General features: G+C 28.2%; 2 protein-coding genes across 3 annotated transcripts; both read right to left on the reverse strand.

Moving 5' to 3' along the window:
• Window positions 1–6,730: 6,730 nt before the first annotated feature.
• LOC105141774 (CMP-sialic acid transporter 4) lies at window positions 6,731–11,823 on the reverse strand. Of its 2 annotated transcripts, XM_011049126.1 has the most exons (16): window positions 11,616–11,823; window positions 11,501–11,552; window positions 11,263–11,326; window positions 11,064–11,175; window positions 10,903–10,982; window positions 10,555–10,630; window positions 10,369–10,469; window positions 10,128–10,199; window positions 9,571–9,619; window positions 9,432–9,473; window positions 9,053–9,174; window positions 8,820–8,879; window positions 8,049–8,097; window positions 7,546–7,640; window positions 7,269–7,320; window positions 6,731–6,923 (listed from the first exon to the last, which is right to left on the reverse strand). In XM_011049126.1, the coding sequence occupies exons 1-15, from the start codon at window positions 11,640–11,642 to the stop codon at window positions 7,269–7,271; spliced, it is 1,053 nt and encodes a 350-aa protein (XP_011047428.1). In that variant the 5' UTR covers window positions 11,643–11,823; the 3' UTR covers window positions 6,731–6,923. The 2 variants fall into 2 exon arrangements, with proteins under 2 accessions (XP_011047428.1, XP_011047427.1); XM_011049125.1 differs by lacking the exon at window positions 6,731–6,923 and having other exon boundaries at window positions 6,996–7,320.
• Window positions 11,824–19,409: 7,586 nt separating this feature from the next.
• LOC105141775 (probable aquaporin PIP1-4) lies at window positions 19,410–21,110 on the reverse strand. Its single transcript, XM_011049127.1, has 4 exons — window positions 20,615–21,110; window positions 20,132–20,427; window positions 19,903–20,043; window positions 19,410–19,811 (listed from the first exon to the last, which is right to left on the reverse strand). Exons 1-4 carry the CDS (start codon window positions 20,946–20,948, stop codon window positions 19,719–19,721), a joined length of 864 nt encoding a protein of 287 aa, XP_011047429.1. The 5' UTR covers window positions 20,949–21,110; the 3' UTR covers window positions 19,410–19,718.
• Window positions 21,111–25,582: the final 4,472 nt, after the last annotated feature.

Below are 25,582 nucleotides of genomic sequence, written 5' to 3' on the forward strand. Positions count from 1 at the left end.
TAAAATAGTATATAAATATATATATAAAAATTTCACATCCAAAAAAAATTTACTTTTAAATAAGTGAGATAGAAAAATATCTGACACATATCATTTTATTTTTATTTTTTTATGGAATGATTGGTAATTAGGTGTGCATTTTATGCCACGCCTACAACCAACTTAAAATTATATGCATGGCAAGAAATAGATTTTTCAAATGGGTTGTCTCCGTCAATAAATATAGTTGAGGATACTGAGAAGAAAATAAAATGATCATGAATGCTCGAGGTATATTTTTGTCTGGGGAGACGTTGGTTGTTGTGTGATATAATCCCGAATTTCAAGGTATGTTTTAATTAAATGTCTTAGAATTTTACGACTAAAACGAAAACAAAGTCAAATCTCATCAGACCGGAAATGATGAGATTAATGAAACATTTCCAAGACGCGAATGATCACTCCATGGCATGGATCATGCTTGAAGAAGAAGGATTTAATTAATACAAGGACGGAACCATTTAAGTTGAACCACCTGGAAAGATTTTAGGAATTGCTCGAAGAAAAAGAGACGCAAGCCAGTTAAATCATTTTTAGGTTAATTTATGCATGTCTTGATTAATTCTATAGATTTTAAAGTTAATAATTTTTAATGATTTTAAAATTTATAGGATTTAAATTGATAATTTTTAAAAAACAAATTTAAAATCTAACTAGTTGAATTATACTCATCAAAATTAAATCTAGAAAATCTAGGAATGATAATACTTTATACGATCCAAGTAAAGTTAAATTTGGATTTTAATATAAAATGTGCAACTATTCAATTTTATAGCAACAGTTATAATTCTCAATTCAACTGTTGGATTGAGCTGAAATTTTATGTGAAGTTTCTTGACATGTTATCATAACTTGAGTTAAAATTTCAGGTCAATCGGAGTTCAAGAAGACATCTTAATACAGATCAACATAGGCTGTACAAATTTTGTTATTTACTTCCTTTTGACTTGTGAACTTCCTATTTAGCTAATATTCTTTTCCTAAAAGGATATGGCAGCTTATTTTGGAAATATACTAATTCTACAAAGATCTTTAATGGGCTACAACATAATTTCCAAATGCGACAAGAATTCATAATTATTTCAGAATCTTTTTCTTACAAGAATTTCTCATTCATCCCAGCTATAAAAGGAAAGATGACTTCAGAATAATTTATACCTTCAAATCAGATTTTGTAGTCTATTTGTGACTTCTTAATGGTGACAAATCTGATTCTAGCATATTTAGGATGATAATTTTTGGATTTTTATTATTTTTATTATTTTCTTCTTAGTCTTTAAGTTATTATTACTTATTTGGGTCAATTATAACTGGACTTCATATAAGTCCACCTATGGAAGTCCATTAGAGTTTCTTTAAGTTTAGAGTCAGTATAAATAGAGGCATAGCCAAACATGTAAAGAAGACAATTCAGATTAATAAAACTTATTGTTTCCCGTACTTTGTGTGTGTGTGTTGGTGAGATATTCTCCCTTCCATGGTTCTCTAATGAATTGAAAAACAACTTATCGAAGAACAACTGTCTTCGTGACGTCATCCTTATACTTCTCGTTCGCGAATCAATATTCATTTGGTGGAGGTTTTTCGTTTCTAATAGTCCTGATGTCTAGATACAAGTTATATTTATGTCACACTCCTATCAAACCTGATTTACTTGCCTTTTCATAAATTGGTGTCTTTGCATGTGAGTTGCGTGACTACGTGATCACAAGATGACTGAATCGTATCAATACTAATATAAATGTGGCCCTTAATTTATATTTGTGCATAGCTATTAAGCTAAATTTTGATTAGGAATGAAATCACTTTCTAAACATGAATGAGCACATATTTTCTGGTTCAAAAATTAATGATTATATAAATTTTTAGTAACTCTAAAATTTATAAAATTTGAATTGATAAATTCTAAAAAGTAAATTTAAAACCTGACCACTTAAATTATACTCATCAAAATTAAATTTTAATTATACAACAATAAAAAAAAGCTAGGAAGCATTGCTCCATGGCATGAAGCACACTCTAGGTTGGATTTTAGGTCAAGCTACGGGAGCTCCGATAATACTAATATAAATGTGGTCCTGTAATTTATATTTGGGCATAGCTGTTAAGGCAAAATTTGGTTAGGTATGAAGGTCACCTTCTAAAGCATGAATGAACCCTCGCTCATGGTTCCAAGGCATGCCTAAAATTAATCAAGGGCACATGCATTGCCCTCAAAATTCTCACCTAATTAGACGGTTAGCTTCTCCTAATATTCAACACATTAATTGAGTTTTTTTTTAAAAAAAAAAAAAAAACCCCACTAAACACTACCTAAATGGCCCTATATTATGGATACTTGCCCTTCAGCTACGAAAGTGATCATCACTATCATGTCACAGAAGAAGATGAAATTAAATTAAATTAAATGCATCAAATTGTGAAAACGATGCAAGTTCCATCAGTACATGCACATGAACGGGTATCAGTCTTATCGCCATTGTTGTGGATAATAAATCACCGTATCTCAGTTGGTACAGTAACTTTTTGTTAATTTTCTTGCTCTTTTCTTCTTTTTTTTTGCTAAAATTTAAATTTTATTTTTTATTTAAAATTAATTTTAAAAAAAAAATTGGATCATTTTAAATGCTTGGTGTGCTGATATAAAAAATAAATTTAAAAAATATATTAATATATTATTTTTTAATATATTTTTAAATAAAATATATCTTAAAAAAACTGTTACCCCCATGCTAAATAAGTTACTAGTTTAATTACATGTATTTTTAAAATCATCAATTATATGGAGATAAGGTAATCTTTAAATCTTCTTGCATCTCATTTGCAATAATTGAATTTAATGTGATTACTTTTTATACATATATGTGATAAACGTGGATTATTCAAGTTTTGAAAAATCTTTCTATATTAATGACACTATCTATCTTAATGAAATATATTTAAAATATTTTTTAATATACATATTTTGCTTCTAACTTTATAATATTTAAAAAATCACATTAATAAAAATAAATAACTTCCCATTTGAGAGAATTCTTGACACATACATAAATACATTTATATCAAAAATAAATTTTAAAAAATATTATTTTAATATATTTTTAAATAAAAAAAATATTTTTAAAAATAACATAAAACGCCTTTACAACTACGTTTTGTTTTCAGTAATAAAATGCCTTTACAACTACGTTTTGTTTTCAGTAAGATATTTCAGACAAACCTTAGTGAGAATGAGAAATTTGAGTTTTCAAATATAATATTTTAAAATTATACTTTTTGACATGTGATAGCACGTATTATTTTAAAATCTCATCCACCGTACCTAATATACACGGATAGCATACCAACAACACATAATTCTATACCACTATTCCTATTCTACATGGTAACGAATTATGGATGTTTAGAACTTTGAATGTGATTATTTTTTGAAGTGATTTTTATTTAAAATATTAATACATTAAAATAATTTAAAAATATAAAAAAAAATAATTTTCAACAAAAATAAAATTAACTTAATAGTTTTTTTTTAAATATGATGTTTTTTGTATAAATAAATAACTATTCAAGTTAAAAAGATTAATGCAAACTCTTTATTTATGAACTAAATAAATAAAATAAAAAATAAGCTGGTAAAAAATTAAGGTCCATGCTTGTGCCTATGTGAGCCAAGCCAAGTTGTGTCTTTTAAGCTTTATTTCTCATCTTTTAATATAAATAAAATAATTGCAATCAATCTCCTAAAATTTCGACATTTTCTTGTTTAGTTGCATTTCTAAAACACACCAATAAACTCAAGGAAATATTACTTAAAAAATATCTCTACAAAAACATAATCTAAACTTTAGAGTTGAACGAAAAACATGTAGAAAAATAAATTTGAATTCTAAGGAAGTTAGTTTGAAAAACTGAGATGAAAAGGTGCCTGAAAATTAATGGAAATTTTTTTTTCATCAAATTTATTTTATAATGAATTTAAAAATTTTCATCAAATTTATTTTATAATGAATTTTGGAATCAAAATTGATATAAAGTTTATTTTAATGATAGCTAGAATTAATTACTATCATTTATCAGCCTTAATTACCCACTATAAAAACAAAATTAACTTGATAATTTTTTGCTTTATAATTTGATAATTTTTTATATATAAAAAAATTACTCATGTTAAACTAGATTTTTTAAGCTCTTTATTCATAGGCTACACAAATAAAAAAATAAACTAGAAAAAAATATTTTTTATGATTTAAAAAATTATTTTACAGTAAACTCAAACAAAAATTAATTTTATATGAAAAAAAATAAATATTTTTATACAAATCCAAACTCAAGAATGAACGGAGGGCTGAGGTCGATGCTTGTTCCTATATCAATCCGAACTGAACCATGTACTTAAAGCTTTATTGTTTATCTTATAATGCAAATAAAATGATATCAATCAGTTGTTTAGAATTCTAACTACATCATTTTGTTTAGTTATATTCTTAAACACGGTTAATGAACTCATAGAAAAATTATTCAGAATCTCTCTAAAAAAAGAATTTAAACTCTAGAAGGAAAAACAAACAACAAAATAGAGTTTAACTCTAAGGAAGTTAATCTGGAAAAATAAAATGTAAAGTACAAAAATTTATGTAAAACACTCAACCCTCAACCCAGGGGCGGAGTAAGAAAAAAAAAACTTAAGAGAAGCTAAATTTAAAAAATTATTTTAAAAAAATTAAAATTTTAGTTATTTTACTACTAAAAATATAAACATTGACAAGGAAGGGGACTTTGCCATTGCCTCAACCCTATTTTATAGTGAAATCTAAAATTAAAATTAATTTTCACCATTTATGAGCCTTGATTACCCATTATAAAAATAAAATCAACATCATAATTTTTTACTTTAAAATTTGACAATTTTTGTATAAAAAAAACTATTCATGTTAAAGAAATAAGACTATTAAAACTCTTTATTGATAGGTTAGACAAATAAAAAATGGACTAAAAAAATTTAGTTATTTATAGCTTAAAAAATTATTTTGCAGTAAATTCAATTCCAAACCCAAAATAGATAAACAAAAGATAACTCCTTATGGTCAAAAAATTATGAAAATACCAGCCTTATAAAAAAATATCAACTATTTTTTTAGTGCATATGACTTGAGCCTGAAAGCTCATTTCACCTCCGTCTTCTCCTCTTTAAAAATTTTAATGCTTTACATGTTTATTTTTAATTTTTCAACTTTTCACTGTAAATTACAAAAAAAACTTATGTTTTATAAAGGGTTTTGGCTCTCACAAAACATATCAATCAAGAATTTTTTTATTTTAATTTCTCAATCATTCATAATTTATTTTAATTATTATAATATTTCATGTTAAAAAAATTTTGATATAATAAAATTTTTAATAAAATTTTAACCATAAAAATAAATAAACCTCAGTTTTAGACTCACCTGAAATGTATCAATTAACCATGATTACAACTCTCCAACACAAAGGTCTGCAGTTCTAAAATGGTGAGGCCTCGAGATTAGTTGAGCAATTTCAAGGGATGAATACGTTTTTTTTTTTTTTCGGGTCTACATATTGAGTCCAAATTCTCAAACACAATCAAATTCTATTTCTTCAGCTTAGACATGGCCTCTTAATGAGTTTGTATTGTTATGCCACTCAGTGGCAAATTTCTTTCCATATGTCCTCCAAAGTTCTTGCAAGCAAGTGAGACCACCAACAATCAACAAACCTGAACGGCTTCAATCCCTAATTAACATTCTTAGAACCCATTAAGAACGAGAAAATTATATGAATTACCTTTAGGAAGAATGTGAGTTTACAATCAGTGAACCATAGAGACCAGGCTAAATTAGCAAAAGCTATTTCAATACGACTCACTGAACATGATTGGAACACGCAAAATCTTCAAACAATTTAAGGCAATTTAATCGGAGCATAAAGCTTAAAAAAAAAAAAAAAACCCTCGAATATGACGGATTCGACCACTAACCTCTATCACATGGTGATAGAGTTTTTTTAGCTTACCCATCAATACCCATGAAAAATCAAAATCAAAATGCAGCAAGGTTAAATCTTTCGTAGTAAATATCGTTCTGAAGAATCATAATCAACATAAAAACGACAAAATCACAATTAATTCCTATTATAGTAGAAGATATCTTGGCGAACCATATATAAAAAGAATAAAAAAAAAGTTGCCATTTATTTTTTATAGCAACTAGAAAATATAAAGGAATAATTATTTTTATGGTGACTGAAAAATATAAAAGAATGATTATATAATGGATTAGATAGCAATCATCCACTAACATAATATAAGACAAGGATTTGAGACTTTGCCCTCTAAAGGTAAAGGTAGAGGATGGTGTAAAAATGGCATGCAAGTAAATATCAATCTCTCACATCATGTATTTTACAATAAAGGTGTGAATGTGGTTGAGACTGTTGAATTCAAAAGGTTTGTTTTTTAGATTTAAAATTATTTTTAAAAAATTATTTTTTATTTTTTATTTTATTTTATTTTAAATTAATATTTTAATTTAATTTTATAGCATTTTAATGTACTAATATCAGAAATAATTTTAAAAAATAAAAAATATTATTTTAATAAATTTCTAAACAAAAATCACTTTTAGAAAAAAAAACCTTCGTTATACCTTCAAACACCTGAGAAAAATAATCACAACCCCAAAGGTGTAGCGGACAAGTTGCTCATTCTTTCCCAAGCACGTTACGGCAAGAAACCCTCAACTCAAAAGCTTTATTACATCTACGACTCAGGAAACAACCATTAAAATTTACGGGTGTTTTGAACTTCAAAGATGCCATGGCTCTCACATGCACCCCAGTTTCGCTTCTGAGTCCCATGAGTCTCATGTCTACATGAGAGAAGGGAGTAGAAACCATTAAAAGAGCACAATTCTCACGAGGAAACCAGAAAAATATAGATGGCAGCGTTTAAATTTACAAGTGACCATTCATCAAGAAGCCATAAATAAAATCAATGCAAGTTCTATCAAAAAAGATAAATAAAATCGAGTGGAATAGAGCTACAATTACAATCCCATGATATTGATCTGAGAGCACACTAATTTTCTTCTAATCTAATGTTCTATATTGGTGATTTCATGATTATCTTTCGAATAAAAAAATAAGTATACGTAGAAAGCCTTGAGAGAAGCCTTTACATTATGATTGTGAGGAATGGTAAGAGGACGATGTACCTATCTTTGCATCTTCCCAACAGAATGTAAATATACTGAAACAGAAACAACTCTGCAAGAACCAGAAAAAAGTAAGCAAACAAAACTTGAGTGCATTTTATCCAGCCTGTATTCAAAACAAAACAAAGCCAAGAACTCGTTATTTTTATAGTTAGGATCGTTTTAAATGATTATATTACAGTCTGGCAAGTCCTAGTACCACACATATTCCATTCTTAGAGCAAGAGAATTAAGTGGTTGATAGATAGACTACGCAAGCACGCCAAAGGTAACTTACGTTGAGCCAAGGAAAAATGCAAGGGACAGGTGAAAGTCAAACAGAAACACAGAGACAACTGCAGTAAGAAGCATTGCCACTGAGGTAGAATACACCTGCAACACATTGAAAAGCTAAATGAAGATGGAATTTCAAATAAATTATAAGAAAATGTGTAGCAAGAGAAAAAATGAAAACAGGTTTTCACATTGATTAAGCCACCAACTAGAGTCTCAACCCCTATCTTTCCTCCAACCAGACTAGAGAATCTAATGCTGAGGCTGAAAGGGGTCATGAAGTTTGTAGGTAAAAATTCCAAAATGATTGCAAACTCTCAAAACTTGGTGAATAGTACCAAGGACCAGAACCCTAGATCTTTCCAGTAGTTGCTAACAGCAATTAATGTAATGGAATTAAACTGGTGCTCATTGGAAGTTATCAAAGGAAAAGATTATCACTGTCATACGCAAGAAAATGGAAATTGGTAAATTCCGGAAACTGTTAAATCACAATTTGCATCTTACCTTTACAATGTTGTCTGCATACTTCATTACCATGGATACAGCAATACCACTGCAAAAGAAACAAAATGTTACCATGTAAATTTTACCTACACACTCATTGGATAAGGAATTTTTTAACTGACGTGACAGCAGACGCATTACTTAATGAATTGATGTTCTTCATATCAAACAAATTCTGATTTATTGGCAAAGAGGCAAAAAAGTAGATTTATAATCCCATTGAAATAGATTCAAGAAAAAGAACTAATGTCCCAGTCAAATATCTTGATTGATAATGTTAGTAAAGTAATTAGCATCTCTAGCACATTAGATATTTTATAAGCACAATAGTGACTTTCAAAGAAATGCAAAAAAAATATCAATTAAATGTCCATTTGTGTAGATATTTTTTGTGATATTTATCTACCAAAACTAATTCTTCCAATTGGTTTAAAGAACAGATGAGATCCTAAGCACAAGGCATGGAATCATCAAAGAAACACTAAGGATAAGGGCACTGGAAGAGTTGGGGGACTGCTATTAATATATCACTTTTGTTGGCAGTCTGTTTCTACTTAACTTGCAGGGAGGACCCAATTATGCATAACAAAAAAATTCTAACACCAATAGATAATAGTTTGCTACACAGTATATATATCCCAGTATACTCTGAAATGTCCTCAGATATCCCTCCATAGTGTCATCAGAAACAGGAAACTGTGGCAATGAAGAAGATAGCACTAGCAAACAACTCCCGATGAACATGATTAAGCCAGGAAAAATATAGCAAACCTGAGTGCGTGATTGAGTATCATGAGAGTTGTGATCAATGAGTATCCATAGAAGAACCCCCTGGACAACAAATATATAATTGTAAACAGCAAGCAATTCAGGTAATTGTGCATAATTACAAGCTCAGACACAAAACATTGCTAAAGTGCCTGAGATTGCTTCACTAAAAAAGACAGGGACAGGGAATAGAATCATACGATGAAAACAGAAAACAAAGAAAAGCTCAAATTTACTTGTTCACAACTGCATCAAAATCTTGAGTTACTATAGCCACAGCATTAAAGATCATCCCAAAGACATACAGCCAGAAGTTCTGCACATTTATGTTCCTCGAAGGACGTTTTTTAATTATAGCCTGTCAGAACAGAAGCAAAACTGATCAGTAATAAGAACTTTTTGGCCATACAATTGAGGCTTTCAATCAGCACTCAGCTCTGTGCATCCTCAATCCAGATAATTATCATAGTCTGAAAATAATCAACTCATGAATTCAGTCTGACTATCGTTCAAGGAATGCTGGCTTTGGAAACTCTCTAAATACAAGTTCGTTTTTAAAACACGAGCTGCATCTCCAAATGATAGTGGTGTAAACTATGTGCTTTGAAAACTCACCTCAGTGTACACTCCCGCAAAACCACTTAAAAGTGCCATTACCTACAAAAGAATCACCAGCTATTATTACGCAAACAAAAAGAAACAATAAATGAAGGCCTTCATTGTACTGTGAGCATAAAAGATGTAAACAACTCACAATGGCCATCATCCAACCTTGTAAAGGTGTTTCAAGAACATGGTCTGAACTGCAAACAAATTATCATTTTTAGCATGGCAATTCAATAGACTAAAACAAATTTGAATTTCACAATAGGATTACACTAATTGTGAAGTGAGGGACAAAGGATATTAAACCCTTTCTTTTCATGCATGGCTATATCAAAATTGATTGATGGTTTGAAATGTTTACCAATATTTCCAAGTACAGGACAGTTTCTAAAAACTAAAAACATATTAGCTTTTGCTATAGATACACGGCATTGAACATTACCTGAACACACACGATGTTCAAAAAAAAAAAATGCCACCTGCCACAAGCCAGGATTGATTACTTGACCCCAGGCCAGTTTTTTTTTTTTTTATCACAACACAAAGATGCAATATGGATGTCAATCAAACTGAAACTCTATATATGACAATCACAGAGAAGATTTTGAGTTCAGGATGCCAAAAGATGAGAAGCAGTGATGCTAAGAGATGTCTCTGGAACATTTTTATCATAAGCAATAGGAAATGGGATGGTTATCAACTTACGTAGGGTTTAGTTGCGCTGTGGTACAGCCAGCACATAAAAGTATGAAACCAGCCCACTGAACCTCACTTAACCTGAAAAAGATTAGAAAAACACAAATATACTTGTCAGGAAAGAATGCCTAGTTTTGCCAAGTCTTTGTTGATTAAAATATCCATCACTAGTTCCATCCATTCACTGAGTTTTAGTGCTTAAATGTATATACCAATTAAATCTAGCATAAACAGAGTAAAAAAACCTTACTTTCTCTTAAGTATTATTCGATATAAGACACCAGTGCTAATAATATTGAGATTCTTCAATATCTGATAGCCCGGGGCATTGACATAAGCAAAAATGTAATACTGCCACACAAAACACAAAATACATACAATAAGATCTCAGAAAGCAGCTTGTACTTATAATTAACAAACAACTAGGAAAACTCACCTGAAGCAAATTCTTGACAAGGTAAAGTGCTGCGGGAATGGGGTAAACTTTAACTTCATCGAATGTTGTACTCAACCTAGTTCGATAGAAGGATTCAGACAGCATAAGACATTCAACAACACTTAGTTATTCTAATTTGCAGTGCAATTACCAAACATTACAAAATAAAAATAAGTGCCAGTATCAAGAGATAAAGAAAATCAAAAAATGGGAGGAAAAGTCAATAATCCTAATGTAGCATGAAACACAAGCCAAAAAACTCCTATTGACACAATTAAAAATTCCTAATCTTTAAAAAGGAGAAAGAGAAGCAAATCATTAAAAAATAGTAGACCCTATAAAAATAACCTGTTATCTTCTGTAACGCCTTCCTTCTTCCATGTTCTTGCCAACGCAGCGAGTGATAATGCACATTTCAAAGTTTCTACCTATTTATAGAAAGAGAAACAAAATTTCAACAAAAATAATAGCCAAGTAGAAAACCTAGACAAATGCCACCATGTCCTCACCATGAAATTCGCTGTAGTAACACTATACTCATACTTGCCAGCTCGCTTAGACCAAACAATAAGTATTGCTTGTGAACTTGTAAGAATCGTTAATGCAAGCGTAACAACCATCCTAATCCAATCAAACAAAAGATAACTAAAAAAAATCCAAAATTTATGAATTATAACTATCCATAAAAATAAAAACAGCAGGCCTTACTTGCGCTTCCAGCGCAACCGGTCAACTGAGCCAGTCGGAAAACTAGTAACCTTGGATGGAGAAACTGCATAAATCAATCAACGGCAGCCAGCAATAAAGGAAATCCATATAGAAATCAGTACAAATAAGCAGTGCATTTCATGTCACAGCCATTAAAAAACCACCACATAAAAGCACTTTGCAACCGCAATAGCAAGCAAACACACTCAATCTAATAATAGAGACGAGATTAATTTACCTCCTCTTGAAGTTACTGCGTCTCCAACAACACCATCCCCAATTTGATCTTCCTGCAAGTCGCATATGAGTTTTGAAAACGCAGGTGAAAAAAAAAAAAAAAGTAGAGATTTTACCTCGTCTTTGATTTTCCTGTATTCCATATCGCTTGCAAAATGATGTGTGTTTGTTGCTTTGGTTGGATTAGTGTTGCATTGATGGAGAGAAGAGGTGAGGGTTGTTCGTACGAAACAGATCTCTGAACAGTAGAGAAAATTTAACAGATCCTCAACACCTGCTTCACTTCTCACTTGTTTGAGAAATATTTTTTTATTATTATTATTATTTTTGTTTTTTTTTGCTTTCCAAAATGGGCTGAAACAAATTGGTTACCAATATCTTTTGCTACTCAGAGGGGCTATGAATATGAGTGTTCTTTTGGGCCATAAATGGGCTCAGATCTGAAACAAAATTTGGAATCTCACCAGCTGGCTGAGAACATATGGAGGCTGGAGATTTCTTTTTTTATTTAATTATTTAACTGTTATGGAATTTATTTATTTTTACTTGATAAAATAAGCCTATCTTGATTTAATAAATTAAATAAGAAATTCTTGATTCAGAATCTGACTCTACTAAGTTTTAAATTCAACTGAAAAAAATGAGTAATGGTAAAACTTAATTTACTTATTTAGGTTTTTAATGATTAGGTTAATCCAATTAAATTTAATTTAAACTAGCTGATTAATTACTACAGATATTTTAAAAAAAAATTATATTCTTTTAAAAATTAAAAAGTACAATATTTTTTAAAAAAATTATATTCTTTTAAAAATTAAAAAGTACATCAATAATTTTTAAATTTAGAAAAAAATAATAATTTCCATATATAATATAACACAAATAGCTTAAACTCAAATTAGCTCATCCAAAATTTTCTACCTTTTAAATTGATTTTAAAATATAATTATTTCTTCTCTCCTCTCTAGAGATCAAAAAAAATCTCATAGAAATCAAAATATATTTTTTCATATTTCATTTATTTATTTTCTCTTTACGTATGATCCAAGTTCACTTCAATTGTGAGTTATAAATTAATTTTTTTTTCTATTTAAAAAAGAACTACAAATTGATTATTCAATTTATCATGATGACCCTTGGAAAATTCTGAAGTAAATTTAAGATTCCCAATTTAAAAAAACAGTGTAAGAATTGGTATGGTACATTGAAAAAGCTTTTAGAAGAAGGTCGGCAGCATGAAGAAGTAAATGTTGTTTTAAGTTCTTTTCAAGACTATGTTGTGTAAAAAACACAATCTCAACTTTGTAAGTTTTTTAAACCACACTTTGTAAGTTTTTTAAGTTTTGGTTTGAGATGGTTTTTTAATATAAATATTAGAGTTTTGATAATTAGATGGTTATAATTTTAAAGTTTATTTTTTTAATTACAATTAATTAATAATATAAGGTAATACATGTATGTGTAAGTTTCAAGTTTAAAATTTTTTATTTAATTTAAATTTTAAAATTTAGATAATTTTTTGACAAATCCAGAAAGAATGTGTTGGCAATTAGCAAGAAAACATTTTATAGAGAACATAAGAGATTGTTCTTTTATCTTTGTAGAATGAAATGCCTGAAAGATTATATTGCCAAGCAGCCTAGGTAATTCTTTTTGTTTTTGTGGCTAGAAAGTATCTTGGCAAAAACTTGAATTTTTTTTACTTGATTTTATTTTTTTGATTTTTCAGATTGTTTTAATACACTAGTGTCAAAATTAAATTTTAAAAAATAAAAAAATATATTATTTTAATATAATTTCAAATAAAAAGAAATACTTTGAAAAACATTTATTGCTACATTGATAAACAGGAGTGGTGGGGGTTTTAGATTTTTTTTAATTTGACATTAAAATTGTAATATTTAATTTAAGATATTTTTATTCGATAACTAATCTTCAGTGGTTATTAAACTACACGTGTAGTATTCTGTTGAATGAATTATGTAAACAGGGTAGAGTCGAGAAGGCAGTGGAGATTTTGGTGTTCCTTGCGAAACATGGGCTTGATGTATAATACTCTTTTGAATGGTTACTGTCAAATATGTGATAGATGGTGTCATTTTCAAAGTTTTCAGACCTGGTTAAAAATCTATATTTTAGGTATTAGTGGAGTCATTGGATTTCGATTGAATCACTTAGTTTAATTTTTATTTTTTAAAAGTTAAAATAAAGTTATTTTAATAAAAAATAAAAAAATTAATAAGATTTTTAATCGGGTTTTACAGGATTTACTTACCAAGTAAACTGAATTACACTAAGTTTTTTTTTTATTTTCTTTTAATTCGGTCCGGTTTCAATTATGGATTAACTAGATTATAAGTAGACCTGCGTAACCAGATCGAATTTTAAAAGTATGATCATTTTGACTATTGAGTGAATGAAAATTCATGGGCTAAGGCCATGGAAGGTTAGGTTGTGTGCTTTTGCCAAGCGTGGAGACATATAATACCCTTATTGATGGCCATGGAAGGTTGTGTGCTTTTCATAGGTGTTTCCAGATTCTTGAAGAAGTGGAGGAAATGGGAAAAAGTCAAATGCCATAAGCTATGGTTATCTCATAAATTGTTTGTGCAAAATGGAAAGATTCGTAGTCTTTGGGAAGAAGGTGGTCAATGGGGTTTTGCCTAATGCAACAAAGATATATATATAACTCTTTGATCTCAGGATATTTAAAAGCAGCAAGTTCACAAAAATGTCTTGAGCTATATGAAACGATGAAGAACCTACTCTAATCATCCCCTGATCAGCGGATGCTGCAAGGAAAGGATAGAGCTTACAGAGATATTGTTTAATGAGGAGTTGCAGATAAATTTGTCCCCTGATCAAATTGAGAAAATCATTAGAGGGAATTATCTTTATTAATGGGCAGGTATTCTAGATTAAAAATTAAAAATTAAAAATCATTTGAAGTCAGGTGCTCTATATTATTGCAAACACAAAAATTCAGTTTAGAGCTTAATTAAAGGGAATTCTATGGACGATATTTAATTTAATTCTTTAATTGAATTTTGAAGCAGCAAAACAATGCAGAGGTTAGCTAAAGTGTTTTGGAACTCAAGTCTCGAGCGATTGCTTTTGTCGAATTCTATTTGTGATTGGTGCAATAACTGGGCTGGAAAAGTTAGATATGAAGGATTCAAATCTCATTCCATCTATTGATTTTATAATTAATATTGTTTTCTTAAAAAAAATCAAATATATATTCAAAAACAAAAAAAAACAAATATACTTCCAAACCAATCAATCTAAAGTTTTTAAGATTTAATGGGACATGATAATTTTTTAATTGTTTAAAAAGCACATTAAAGATGCAATTCAAGAAAAACTGGTTGTAATTGAAAGGATTCAATGACTAAGGATCACAGTATTGAATTGATATAATTTAAAAGGTCTTTTTAATTCAATCAAGGCTAGGCTTGAATTGAGTGAATATCTGATTTTATAATTAATTTTAGCTTTAATTAAAAAGACTTGAAAATCCAAGGACTATTTTGGAAAAGTAGAATTTGAAAAGCTTGTTTAATTTTGTCCATTGACCCATTTAAGAAAAAAAAAAACTTTTTGATTTTGTTTCAATTCCGTCTCATATTGCATAATCAAAACTTTAAAAGGATTAAAACTAAAAAGACGTTGATATTCAAGGACCAACTTGAAATTGAGCAGAAATTCGGGCTGCATAAAATGTTGTCCTTTCAATTTGTATAGATACTAAGCGTCCCTTTTATCTTCATCTTCAAAGGCTAAAAAACCAAAAATCCTATTCGCGAAACTTTTGAATTATAGACAATGCTTTGATGTAGAATAAAAAATTTATAATTATAATTATTTTATAATTTTTTAAAGCATCTTTATTCCAAGAATATTATCTTTATTACTTTAATTAAACATAAAAAATATTAAAAATAAAAAATGCATTTATTAAAAATAAATGTGTTTTGTATAAATAAAAGTAGTGTAATTAACCAATTAATTAGTTATATGGTGTGTGTGCGTGCTAACATATTTCGTGTTATTTAAAGTTTTCTGTAATTTTTAAAAAGATACATAGTAAAAAAAAAAGAAAAGAAGAGGTAGGCCTATTTTTTTAAGAAATAATATTGGCTTATACTTATTTTTTTAAGAAATAATATTGGCTTATATTATAATAATTTATTGTATCAGTATATTTCTTATTTAAAAGATGGGGTAAAGAAAAATACTAACATTGAGATAAATTATAATATTAATATCATGTTAAAGGTACAATAGTCTATCAAAAATATTAAAGGAGTTCTTTCTTTTATACGTAATTATGGATTTTACTTTATCAAATATTCGGAAATGTCATCATATGTGAGAAAACTTTTATACATAGTATTTTGAGGTTTATTTTCACTTTCTTTTGACATTAATGTCTTTATATTATTATTATTATGGATGATGCAAAACAAAGGTCCCAATTTATTTTAGTTTTGCACCTATTTTATTTATTTTTAACCACCTTGTTTTTTTTTAAAAAATAATTTTAAATATCAATGTTACACGTCATTATTTGCATTTTTTAATTTGAAGTAGAGGTATTTGAACAATTTATCTCAAGGAGGTTCTGTTTGATTAAATTTGCAAGAATTCAGGGATCAATCCCTTTGACTTTATTTTTATTTTTTATTTTTTGAAAAAAAATGAATATAGTATGCATTTGAGAAACTAGAGAAGCAACTAGATTCACCAATCTAAACTTCATTGGGAAATTGAAATTTTTTCCATATTTAACACAAATAGTCATCATGGACCATAGTGTTTCCGTATGAGTTTATTTTAAAAAAACAATTCTCCACAAATTTGTGTGTACTGAGACTCATAATATAAATATAATAGTATAATTATGAATTTATTTATTTTTAATATTTAACTAGTTGTTAAGGGAAAATTTATTTTTTAACCATGACATAACTGTTTTTAATATATTGTATAAAGTTAAATTTATCACTTTCTTCTTCTTTTTATTACAACTAAAATCACTACTTTAGTTTTAGAATAAAAAAAAAATCTAATGCATGTTCTAGTGCTTTCATTTTTTCTCTCAAAATAATGCAACTACTTTAATGTTCTTAGAAATAAAAACAATATAACTCTTTTATAAAGATTTTTTTTATTTTTTATTGATTTTATTGTAAATATAAAGACTATTTATGGATATTATTATAATTAACATATATTAAATATTATTAGTACAGGGATGGCTCACATGTCATTTAAGTGATGTGAATGATTCTGGAGCGGTATTTGAGAGATTTAGGTGTCATTTAAACGAGATAATCAATGCGTCTGTAAGAAGAGTTTATGGTTTGATGTCGATAATTATTTTCGTTTTCTTTTTCTTGTCTCTCTTCTTTTTAAAATTTGCGTTAGTCTCTACAAAATTTCAAATTAGCTCTTTTAATTTTTTTTCTTTACATTCGACCCCTATTCTTTTGATTTTTTATATTTTAGAATAAGCTATAAAATTATAAATGTTTTTTAAATTTCACAACTATTATTTTTAATCTATAATTAGTCTATCAAATTACAAATATTTTTCAATTTCAACCCCTATCATTTTTTAATATATAAATAATTTATCAAATTTTTTTTTCAATTTCACCTCTTATAATTTTTTTAATCTTTAATTCAGTCCTTATTCTTGTAATTGCTATTTATTTTGTTTATGATCATTTTTAAATATTTTTTTTATAATTTCATACCTTTTAGGTTTTTTTTCTATTAAGTTTTATTCTCATTTTTCTTTTGTTGCTATTTTTTATTTTTGTTTTTGCAAGTTTTTTTTATCAATTATTTTTTATAAATTTCATCCTTTAAAATTAAGTTAGTTGAGAATTAAGTTTTTCAATTGAACTCGTGTCTAGAATTCCAAGAATTGCGAGTTTTAGAGATTAGAACAAGTTTAGGAGGTTTGTCTAGATTTATTTGGTTTTTTTTTCTTTTTTTTAGCTAACATTTTTATCCATATTTTGAGGTTTTGTTTTGTTATTTTTTTGCAGTTTGTTTTTTATTGGGTTAGCCCCCTATATTGTTTTTCAATTTCACCCTTTACTAGTTTTTAAATATGTATATAATCTATCAAATTACAAATATTTTTCAATTTCACACTCTATGATTTTTTTTAATCTTTAAAATTTGATGCTCATTATTTTAATTGATATTTATTTTGTTTGAGATTATTTTTTTTCAAATTTCATCATCAGATTTTTTTCTATCAAATTTTATATTTATTTTTTTGTTGTTTTTTTTTTACTTTTGCAAGTTTTTTTATTAATATTTTTTTTTCATGATTTCATCATTTAATATTAAATTGGTTCAGAATTAAGTTTCTTGATTGATTCCGTGTCCAGAATTTTATGAGTTCTAAATTTTAAAAATTAGAACAAGTTTAAAAAATTCATCCAAATTTGCTTGATTTTTTTTTATTAAATTGATATTTTTTTATCCTTTTTTATTGGAGTTTTGTATTATTATCTTTTGCCGTTTTCTTTCTATTGAGTTAGCTTTGAGTTCTTTACCAAGACCACCAATTTCAAAAGTTACGAAGGTTTACTTATATATATATATATTGATTTATTTTAATTTAATTATTTAAATTTTATTTTTTAATTTTTATGAAATTATTTTAATTTGATACCCATGATCGTGAGGTTTTCAATTTCACCCAATTTAATAGGGTCTTTTTTAAAAATATATATATTTTTTACGATTTCACCTTACAATATTAAATCGTTTGGTAATATAGATATACTCAAATTTACTTTTTTTTTTAAAAAAAATTAGTTATTTTTCTATCAGCATATTTGTTTTTATTGTGTTTTTTATATTATTTAAATTACTAATTTAACCAATAGATTGTAATTGAATTTCTTTTACCCTGTAACTTTTTTGATGTCAACAAATCTAGTGTACATACTAATTAATTTATCCGCGATATGCTACAAGGAGATGATAAAGCCAAATTCAGTATGAAAGAAAGTGAAGTTTCAATTATGAGCTTGTGTTCATGAGAGCATGGAATCTACATGTTGAGGAGAAAAAAAGCAAGTAAATATTATAATTAAAAAACCAAGCATATCTTATATTTAACGTATTTTTAATTAAAAATATATTAAAGTAACATTTTTTTATATTTATATTTATATTTTTAACACTATCAAATTAACTTAAGCTCATAATATTGTTACACGAGTCACAAATCATATGTCATCGTCATATAGTTCAAGCACCTTCTTGTATGTCATTTTGCACCTTCCCCCCCCGGGAGATGCAAGCCATACTGAAATGTTCAATGGTTCTAAACTCCCATTTATTTATTTTTAATATTTTGATGCAGTGATGGTAAAAAATAATTTTTTAATTCTATAATATATAGTAATATTAAAAATAATTTTTTAAAAATAAAATATAAATTATTTTAATATATTTTTGGCTACCAAACTATCCACTATCTCTTACCAGCCAGCTCTCTGCAGATCGTTCATTGGCATGCCCTGTAGCTATAGTACTTTGAATATTTCTTACTAAATATTTTCGTTTAAAGTGCATGTTTATTGCTTGCATGAGTGTAATATTCACTTTTCTGTCATCACCTCACACTGGCTGAAGTTCCCCCAACAGCCATTGTAATAAATGTTCATTTTTATATTTTATAAGTACTTTTAAATAGGTTTGAATTTTTTTTTTTAATATTTTTAAATTATTTTGATTTAATGTATTGATATAAAAATAATTTTAAAAATTATTATTTTAACATATTTCTAAATAAAAATCATTTTAAATTTAAAATGCAATCGCTACAATTCTTTCATTCAACCACGAAATCTTGTCACAGATGAGTAACACACATCATAAATCCATTACAAGAAATAATTTATTGTGTAAATATGACACTTCAACAGAGAAGGCTCCCAGACGCAATTGAGATCCCAATTTCATGATTTCCGACATGTATAGCTCTGGTAACCTGGTGAGTGAAGAACTCACTGAGAGGGAATATAACCAAATACCTTAAGATATAACATTTTCTTTTCTTCACAAAGTACATGCTAAAATAAGAGACAGAAAGGAATTAGCTAGATCCCATGGTAGCAGATAAACGGGATTATTTCAAACATCCATTGATTGGGAACGATAAAGAGCCTTGTTTCTGTTATGAATCATTTGGATTTGAAAGGGATGGCCCTGATCACGATCTGGTGGTACAAGGATGCAAGTGCTGCTCCAATGAATGGTCCTACCCAGAAGATCCACTGCAACAAAACAGAATTAGACATTGCTAATGTTTTCCAAGACCTTACGAAGATGAAGTATAGGAACTCAGAAAAGATGTGCAAGGCTTACGTGGTCATCCCAAGCTTGGTCTTGGTTGTAGATGAGGGCTGCACCAAGACTTCTGGCTGGGTTAATGCCCGTGCCTGTAATAGGAATGGTTGCCAGGTGCACCAAGAACACTGCAAATCCAATAGGCAGTGGTGCCAAGATCTGACCATCCAAATTCAGCCCTTTGGAAATCAATTTCAATTATTAAAAAAGCATCGTGAAAAGAAATAACGCTGTTTTTTTTGCTTACAGGAACATGGGAGTCTCTGGCATTGCGCTTGGCATCGGTGGCGGAGAAGACAGTGTAAACAAGTACAAAGGTGCCAACAATCTCAGCTCCAAGTCCACTGCCCTTGGCGTAACCTGTGCTGACAGTGTTAGCACCACCGCCAAGAATCTCGTACTGGTTCTTTTGAAAAGCTTTTACAACACCGGCTCCGCATATTGCTCCTAGACACTGCATTATCATGTAAAACACCGCCCTTGTCAACGACAACTTCCTTGCCAACAGCAGCCCAAAAGTCACAGCTGGGTTGATGTGTCCTCCTGCATCACCACACCAACGAGAAGCCATTAGTCCCAACCACGTTAATGATTTTAAGCCATGAGTCCCAACCACATTAATGATTTTAACTTCATCATGTTAGCTATTAATGATTTTAAGTTAATGATTTTAACTTCATCATGTTAGCTATAACGTATATGATGACAACTTTGGTTACAACACCTATACCTGAAATGCCAGCAGTGCAATAGACAAGAGCGAAAATCATCCCACCAAAAGCCCAGGCAATGCCCTGAATGCCAACCGTGGAACACTTGGTGGCGGATTTCGCCACGCCCATGACAGTGAGGACTGTGATGTAAAGGAACAAGAAAGTGGCAACAAATTCAGCAATGCCCGCCCTGTAAAAAGACCATGATGACAACTCTCCAGGCTCAAAAAGTGGCGCTGGAGGTGGCTCTGTGTAGTCCTTGACATCTCGGGCTTGAGCAGCCGTTCCTATAGGTTGCCTCTCTCCATACTTATTTGCTCCGACCCGCACATCTTCTTCTCTCCCCTCCATCTTCACTATTTCTTTCGCAGTTATGAAAAGAGAATATGGTCTCACTTGTCTTTTATTACTATTTCTTCTGCCCTTTCTCAGTCAAGTGTTTTGGATCAATTAAGAGACTCACAAGTTACGAGTAGCGAGCAAGTAGGGTATTTGTAGCCTGAGCCTGGGAGAGATGTTTGGCCTGATGTAGGTAAATTTCTTTTCGTTGTCCTCTCATTGATTGAGATGGAAATGAACTGTGCATTGCAATTTCTCCACATGTGACCGACCCTTGAAAAAGGAGCTCCATGGTTTGCTGTGCCTGGAAGATCATGAGAAGATTTTGATGTCATTTCTTTCCCATGTGTAACTTTCACTTTACTCGTACAAATTGATGAGCTCATTCTTACCTTTTAATGGAAGTTTGAACCATATTTTTCAAGATAGTGACTCCAGCAATATGATTGAAATAGCCACTCATGGATCTGGAACGATAGCAGTAGTTCTTGCTGGAAGGTAGTAATCAATGCGTATACCGAAATTGCGTTCCTTTTGTACGTACTCATAATTGAAACATTTCTCATTGTGTTTCTACAACAATTAATTCTTCTATACGAAGCTATTGATATGGTCAAACACTATACAATAAAAATAATATAAATTTTTAAAAATTAGATTTTATAGAAATGCCATATAATAAAAATTTGTTTCAAAATACCAATACTATTAAAATTAAAAACCTTTACTTAGTAGATAATAATTCATAAACAAAAAATATAAAAAAAAAACTACAAAATTAATTATATATTGATAAATCAATTTATTTTTTTCTCGATAAAAAAAATATATTGCATCACATAAAATGTAAGTTTATTTCATAAATTTATAACTATTAAAAAAAATTTTAACTTATAAAATCTTAGATAATGATTGAACTAATAATCCTAATGGACTCAAAACTTATGGACTAATATTTACTTACTTACAATAAAGCTAAAATATATTAACTAAGTTCAAACATGAAGAAAATAATAAAAATAATAAATCTAATACATAAATTAAAGTTGTTACATCTGATTAAATAAAAAAAATTCAAAATAGATAATTTTCTCAGTTTAAATAATATCATCAACAAAATTCTCATCTTAAAAACAATAAAGTTTTCGTTACGACTTTTAAATATTCAAAATAAACTAGAAAGCTGATTGTTGAAATTAAATCTAGTACATAAATTAAAGTTGTTACATCTGATTAGTATATTAACTAAGCTCAAACATGAAAAAAATAATAAAAATAATAAATCTAGTACATAAATTAAAGTTGTTACATCTGATTAAATAAAAAAATTTAAAATAGATAATTTTCTCAGTTTAAATAATATCATCAACAAAATTCTCATCTTAAAAACAATAAAGTTTTCGTTACGACTTTTAAATATTCAAAATAAACTAGAAAGCTGATTGTTGAAATTACCTCATATTTAGTTTCCTTGTTTATCTATGATAACTAATTATAATTTAAAAAAAAATCAAAATATAAAAACTCTTGTTTCATTCATTTAACTTTTCTTGTAGGATTATAAAACTCTCATAAAAGTTGTCACATCCTTGTAGAAAAATAATCTTTCTTTAATAAAAAGTTTATAAGTCAAAATAAAATAACTAACAAAATTTATATATTATTTTCTGATCTATATTATAAAGTCTTTTTAAATTTCGACTAATCTAAAATTTCACTTAAATGTAGAATAATATTTTGGAAAATTTTTGTTAAATTTTTAGCTTAATTCAATAATTAAATTAAAAATTATAATTATTGTTGTGAGAACAAAAGTTAGACAGAATTACATTAGAATTTAAATTTCTTCAATCCTGAACCACATACTCAAGAATGAGAAAGTAGCTGTTGTCATGTATTTTTCCATTACAAACGGAGGGCTGGCCTAACTTAGCTAGGTACCTAGTTTTGCATCCGAAGGAAAAGGTGATGGCTACATTGATTTCAAAATCATTGGTTACTTCAATTTTTTCTTAAGGAAAATGTTTATGGTTGCTTAATTGAGTTATAAAAAATAAATTAAATCTTAACCGAAGTCAAGGAAGTAAGAACCCAATTAATTTTGTATGATCTTTACTCATATAACATATGGTGTGTGCGGCATTTTCTTTTCCCAAATCAATTATTATTAATCTTACTTCACATCTGATAATTAATGTATTGCTTTGAATGTGGCAATATGGAGTCCATTACATGTATGAACCCTAAAGCATATAATAATTGGAATCATTGATGGTAGGTGGCTTAGTGTCAAAGTTGGCTGAATTGAGTTACAGAGCTGTTTAAAATTGTAGTTATTGTTGTTTTTTAAATATTTTCTCGTATTAAAATACATATCAATGATAATTTTTTATTTTTTAAAAATTATTTTTGATATCAGTACATCAAAATAATTTAAAATACTAAAAATATATTAATTTAAAGTTAATAAAAAAATAAAAAAATTTAAAATTGAGTTACAGCGCTTAAAATTATGGTTATTGTTGTTTTTTAAATAGTTTTTTGTATTAAAATATATATTAATGATGTTTTTTTGTTTTTTAAAAATTATTTTTGATATCAGTACATCAAAATAATTTAAAATACTAAAAATATATTAATTTAAAGTTAATAAAAAAATAAAAAAATTTAATTTTTTTAAAACATTTTTAAAATACAAAAATAAACCACCCATAATCTACTTGGCATTCCTTGGTATTTTACCAGATAAACATAATAATTGCACAATGGGAGTGGGCTGATAGTGTCGGCACCAAGAGAAAAACAAAATCGCTAAGCATTATTTTTAATTATCACGAGCTGAAAACCAAAGCCATTCAAAGGTGGGATTTAACTTTAATTTCTTCAAATGTCGTTGACTTGCAAAAAACAAATAGCACTACAACGGAGGGTGGAGGCCCTGAGTGGAGCTGCATGTGGTTCAAACACGGCCAGGTGATCATAAGCCGCAAATGCCTGCCTAAAGCTCACCGAGTGTGGACAACCGACTTCTGCCGCCCGCATCTGCTATAGATTCATTATTTCAACAGTGGTACGTGACATGGAACTTGTTTCCTTGAATAAAATAGATTTTTTTAAAAAGAGATTAGCCTAGTAAATTTAAAGTTTGGATAAAATAATATCCTTGTTATATTTTTTTATAAAATAATATATTTTTATCTTATTATATTTTTTATTAGAGATATTTAATAAATATGATACTTTCTAAACATGTCAAAATAATTGTCACATTTCAGAAACACATATTTAATTATAATTTAAATTTTTTAGGGAAAAAAACATACAAAATAGATATAAATCTACATCTCTCTCTTTAAATTGATCGGCGCCCTCACCACTAATCTCTTTAAAATACCTACTAAACATTTATTGTTTCCTTAAAACAATAAAAAATCAAATGCATCATAATTTCTAAGTATCATTTGATGTTTTTGTGTTCAAAATCCATCATTATTTTTGTTGTTGCTGCCACTTTCACCACCACCCCAACCATTTTTCAAGTCTTATAAGCAAGGTAAACATACTATATTGTTATAAATTTGTGTTTGGTTTAATTGCGCCACTTCCACCACCACCCCAACCATTTTTCTAGTCTTATAAGCAAGGTAAACATACTACCTTGTTATAAATTTGTGTTTGGTTTAATTGAAATAAAATGATTGTTTAGGTTGAATTTAGAGTTTAGGATGAATGTAAAGTTTGTCAAATAAATAATAAATTAGTTATGAATACCATTAATTAAAGTTGATTTGATATAGTTGAACATGAAAATATGTTATATTAATTATGAATTAATAATATGTTGTGTTTAATTTTGGATAAGTTGCCGAATTAGAGAGTTTATATATTATTGAAATCAACTAATAATAGAAATAACTACCCTTGATGATTTCATGCAATAGAGCATGAATGTGGTATAATTATGATGAATTATACATTGCATTGAATTGTTGATAAGTTGATGAATATGATATTTTTTTTGAATTGTTTTAATTTGCTATGAATATAGGTTTAATTTAATACAATTAAGTATGAAAATATTAATTAGATTTAGTATCATGAATTATGTGTACTTTTAGTCAAGTTTGTTTTAGCGTTGAGAATTTTATTGAATTTGCTATATATTTTCTAATTAAGATTGGATAATGCAATTTAGTTAAATTTAAATCCAATTAACTAGGATCTAATTTGATTTTTTTTTTCCTTCATAAAATATCTTCAAACATATTTATGTTATGTCATTATGGTGACACTATTGCTTTTGATGTGAATAGTCATATAAATATAATGACAATAATAGTTTGTTGTTAAATGTTAATTTAGACATGCCATATGCAAAAATAAAAGCAGCTATTTGTAATGAATTTAGGTGGAATTATAATGATATTGACATTAAAATAACTTGGAGGTGTCAAACTAGTGAACATCAATATTATCTTATATCGATTGTGTGTGATGACAATTTTAAAACAATGATTGATTCTTTCATTCAAAGTGGTTTGAACATGATGGTATTATATATGAGTAATCGACCAAAATTTGACTTTTTTCCAACTTTTGCTGGTCCTTCAAAATTAGTTAATAGAGGTAAAAATAATTTATTATAA

Source organism: Populus euphratica, unplaced genomic scaffold (genome assembly GCF_000495115.2).
Source record: "Populus euphratica unplaced genomic scaffold, PopEup_1.0 scaffold130.1, whole genome shotgun sequence".
In the NCBI taxonomy this organism is placed as follows: domain Eukaryota; kingdom Viridiplantae; phylum Streptophyta; class Magnoliopsida; order Malpighiales; family Salicaceae; genus Populus; species Populus euphratica.

Bases quoted from the DNA above. Each gene is read 5' to 3' on its own strand.
- LOC105141774 (XM_011049126.1), bottom strand. From the start codon at position 11,642: ATGGAATACAGGAAAATCAAAGACGAG. The intron at 7,641-8,048 runs GTAAGATGCAAA...AATGTGTTGCAG, and splicing joins ATGCAGACAACATTGTAAAG to GTGTATTCTACCTCAGTGGC. The intron at 7,321-7,545 runs GTAAGTTACCTT...TGGTTCTTGCAG, and splicing joins GCATTTTTCCTTGGCTCAAC to AGTTGTTTCTGTTTCAGTAT.
- LOC105141775 (XM_011049127.1), bottom strand. From the start codon at position 20,948: ATGGAGGGGAGAGAAGAAGATGTGCGGGTCGGAGCAAATAAGTATGGA. The intron at 20,428-20,614 runs GTATAGGTGTTG...GTGGTGATGCAG, and splicing joins TTGCACTGCTGGCATTTCAG to GAGGACACATCAACCCAGCT. The intron at 19,812-19,902 runs GTAAGCCTTGCA...GTTTTGTTGCAG, and splicing joins ACCAAGCTTGGGATGACCAC to TGGATCTTCTGGGTAGGACC.